At 46.5% G+C, this 4215-nt stretch overlaps 1 protein-coding gene across 2 annotated transcripts; it reads right to left on the bottom strand.

Annotated features, from left to right (window-relative positions):
• Window positions 1–207: 207 nt before the first annotated feature.
• Window positions 208–2645, bottom strand: LOC119352917 (putative F-box protein At4g22170). Of its 2 annotated transcripts, none has more exons than XM_037619509.1 (2): window positions 2266–2645; window positions 208–2196 (listed from the first exon to the last, which is right to left on the bottom strand). In XM_037619509.1, exon 2 carries the CDS (start codon window positions 1875–1877, stop codon window positions 471–473), a length of 1407 nt encoding a protein of 468 aa, XP_037475406.1. In that variant the 5' UTR covers window positions 1878–2196; window positions 2266–2645; the 3' UTR covers window positions 208–470. The 2 variants fall into 2 exon arrangements, with proteins under 2 accessions (XP_037475406.1, XP_037475408.1); XM_037619511.1 differs by having other exon boundaries at window positions 208–2190.
• Between the last annotated feature and the right edge of the window lie 1570 nt (window positions 2646–4215).

Below are 4215 nucleotides of genomic sequence, written 5' to 3'. Positions count from 1 at the left end.
GAAGAAAACATCTTAATTTCAAAACAATAGATGGTTTGTTTGCTTTTTTTTGCCAGAAGGCATGCAGCAAAGTAAATCACATAACCCGACAGAAATATTTGTGATTTCTTCAAGTGATAACTACCAACAGAAATCTTCAGGTGCACTGAAAGAGCAATTATGCGCACTCTGAAATAAACAACAACTGGAAGGAAATACCATTCCCTGCAGTTATACCAAACCAAGCAGTGTTACACTTGAGAAACATGGTATCCTGGACATTAACACACCACAATAGGACGACATGAGCATAGGAGAAGATATACGGCAGAAAAATGATAAGAACAAGAACATAAATCAATTAAACTTTGGAGAATTACAAGATTATAACATATGCAAGCAGATAAAACTCAAAACTATTTATTCAGAGCCAACTAGGTACAGGCTAGCCATATCTTAGTTGCTTCATTGAATCCATCGATCTGTTTTCTTCAATCTCCCCCTGAAGCCAAGTTCATCTTTCGAAGATCAGGTGTAATCCACATTGGGGCCGGAAAGTTTGACCAAAGCTGCGGAGACACAAGGTCCTCCTTGCTGTTATCATCCAAGTTGAGAACTCCCATATCACGGTGATTATTCGTCAATCCACATGCCCATAAAGAATTATCATCGGTGAAGTAGGCATGATTTGCCCTGAGAGACGGATATTCTTCAGCTCCAAGACAAAGTGATTGATTATGCCCAAGAAACAACACATGGTCACGCAAGCAATTGATTTCCTTAAGTTCACTTCCAGCAGCGTCAAATTCATATATCCTATATTGCGTAGTGTTCCAAAACACAGATGCCCCAGGTTCAGGTTCTACATTATGATCCTCAAAGATCCTCCATATAAGTAGCAGACCACCCCATGGAGCTTGAACAACGTACATGTACTCGCAGTCGTACTCCCTGGGTGTGCTTATAATCGTCTTCCTTGTGACCACAGGGCCACTAAGATCAAAGGTGTGAAGTTCTCCCTTGTAAGTGCATGCAGCATACAACAAGCCATCCTTGTAAGTGCAGTCACTATAGTCATCATAAGGTGGCAACCAGGTCCACTTATCATCCCCAACCCTTGCAAAAGAGAGCTGACGCATTGGATTATGGATGAGCACGACAATGTAGCTTCCAGTGGATGTATCAGGGAAAACAAATGCTTTATAGTGGAGTTCATGCCGCAGCTTGTCAAGAGCGAAGATTGATGGCGAGCTATAAACACCACGGGCTCCACTGTGCCATGAGAATTCATACTTGTGGAGAGCACCATACTCATCAACTATGGGGTTCACCTGCTCGATGGTGATCACTGATGGGAGAGCAATCTGTTCACATGTGATGGGATTGACAAGGTGCATCTCAGATCTGTCGTCTACAGTTACCAGCCAGCCATGTGAGGACCCGATCAAACACCTAGTGCGTATAGGCGGCTCCGGGAGAGTTAACTTGTACGACCTCTTCTCCGCGAGGCTGTAGAGGCATGCAACACTCTCACCAGCGGATTCGGAAGTGTAGAGGAGGCATGGCGTCTGCTGGAGTTTGTACTGCCCAAGGCTCCGTAGGCTTGTGTATGCGGAGCGCCAGGAGGAGCAGACAGAGCCGGCACGCACGAGGTCAGGGATCTCAAGGGTGGCAAAGATACCCATCAAGATGTCCGGAGGCAGCTCCGGCAGTGTGCCCAGTGTAGTCTTCTTGGTCAGTTGTAGCTCAACATGTTCAGCTTTGCAGAATTTCTTCAGTGAACTGGGAGTGAAGCCTAGCAGCTTTGGCAAATTTCTGAAGATTAGGGTGCACAAATACGTCCTGTGTATAGCAAGCTTCCCTAAGCTCATTATCCTGGCAACACTACATGACTCCATTGGAGCAGAGTCTCTGCAGATATCTTCTGCTTCGGCCAAACTGACAAATCTCTCTGCAGATATCTTCAGCTTGGGCCAAACTGACAAAAAATTCAGTAAGTTGAACGCAAATTTCTGCAGAGGAAAGGCTGGCTCCTGGCGATACTTATATACAGATAGATCACCAGCCGATTCAAATTCCAGTAGGAGAAGCAAATCTGAGCCCAAGAACAATACGGATATGGACTGAATCCGATTCCCAGGGCGCTTCTAGTGCTACAACACGGACTGGCACTCGACAAAGATTCCGACTTGTGCTGAATTCCGAGCGAGCCTGTTCCTGCAGGAATTCCGAGTCACGCTCCGAGTTCTTCTCCGGCAAGCAAAGGGCAAAAGGAAGAGCACTAACCGGCGGCAGGCGACCAGAGGGGATTAATCGGCCGGGGGAGGAGCAAGCTGGCTTCGAACTGTGGCCAGCCTCCGACGGCAACGGGGATCTTGTTGGGCCGAACTTGGCCAGCGAGACGGCGATTCGAGCCGCGGGGAGGAGCAAGCTGGATTCGCGCTGCCGGCCGCGGCGGTGGTGGCGACAGGCGGCTGCGCTGGGATTGGGAGCGGTGGAGCGGCGTGAGGTGGAGTAGCTTCAGGGTCGAGGGAACACGGCCATTCGTGCCGCGGGGGTGAGCTTCTGCTTCGCGCCGCCGTCAGCGGCGGTGGTGGCGACAGGACGGCGGCGCTCGGAGTGGGAACGGTGGAGCGGCGTGAGGTGGAGTGGTTTTTTCTTTTCTGTCCTCGCATTTTTTCCATTTTTGAGAGCGGAGGCGTCAACGGCGTCAGGCCCACGAAGCCCACGAAGCCATGGCAGTGCATAGCCCCCTCCCTCTCCCATCTCACAAAAATCATTTTGCATTTGTTAAAAAAAACATTTTGCATTTGCTAAAAAAAATCATTTTGCATGTCTCACAAAAATTATTTTTCTCTCACAAAAATCATTTATTTGTTTTCTCTAAAAACATTTGTGTACTCAGTAGCAGGTTTGGCCACGACACCGAGATAATTTCACGATATCGCAAGGTCACGCTGGTGTGCACAATGGTCTTGTATTGTTGGGTCATCGATGCTAGTTTGCGCGATCGTAGTTCAACATCTTCGGTCAAGGCAGTGGCCACAGTGGTGAGCAGGGGAGGAGCTATGACTGGGCCAAACCAGGCCATGGCCCGCCCAGCCCAGCAGAAACTCGGTGAAGACTGGTACTGAATCTGGGGCCTGCAAGCGAAATTTCAATGGTATTTCCTAAACAGGCCTATTTTGGCCCGCTCAGAGAAGTGGCTGAAGCTCCGCCACTGATGGTGAGCTTCCTTCCCTTTTTACCGATGAGTTTTTGCTATAATAGTATGGTATGAGAGTAGCATAGGCAGTATGTTACGGTATTTTGATAATCAGTATTGTTATAATCCATGTTGTAGCCACATTTACAAACATATAGAGAGTTGTAATCTATTATGATTAGAAAGTAGGACAATGCTATCTAATATGCAATGTAAATAGTAATGCATGGACTGTATTTCTTTTTTACATTTCATTTGTACGCATATTATTTGTCATTTGCTATTAACTTAGTAATGCCTATATATGCATGATATTAAGTATAGAAAATTAATATGTTGTTTATTTTATATGAACCGGGGACAGACAAACATCTTTGGTCATGTATATCTTTGAGATCTTCCCACGTCGCGCAGTCTTCAGATAACCCTTTTCATTTAACCAATACTCAAGCAGTAGTACCCTCGGAATGGTTGATCACACGGCGGCCCAAGACAGCTTCCGGTTGCATCAGCTGGTCTGAATTAGCACAAGCATCAGGTAAATCCGAAATACCTCTGACGCAGGAGGAACCACTTTTTTGAGTAATGCGACATGGACGACCGGATGAATCTTCCTAGTTTCAGGAAGCTGAAATTTGTAAGCCACCAGACCCACTTTCTGTAGAATTGGGAATGGTCCGAAGTATTTGAATAGCAACTTCCGGTTGCTGCATCGAGCAGTTGTCATCTGAACTTACGACTGCAGTTTTATAGGTTCACTGAATCAACTACAGAGAACTGTGGTTCCACTTTATCTGCTTGAGCTTTCATGTGCTTTTGAGCTTGCTGCACTTGATGTTGAGTGACAACATTCATGTCTGCTAGAGCTTCGATCCATTCATCCAACTCTATCAAAGGCGTGGGACTCCATGAAGTGATGCCAAGTTGTCGAGACCGTCTACCATACATCGCCACAAATAGGGATGTGCTGAGTGTTGAATGATAACATGTGTTGTACAAAAATTCAACTAAAGGCAGTCAAGGGAGCCATT

The sequence above is a fragment of the Triticum dicoccoides genome, chromosome 2A, assembly GCF_002162155.2.
Source record: "Triticum dicoccoides isolate Atlit2015 ecotype Zavitan chromosome 2A, WEW_v2.0, whole genome shotgun sequence".
NCBI classification, from domain to species: domain Eukaryota; kingdom Viridiplantae; phylum Streptophyta; class Magnoliopsida; order Poales; family Poaceae; genus Triticum; species Triticum dicoccoides.
This window is presented reverse-complemented; position numbering and strand designations above follow the sequence as displayed.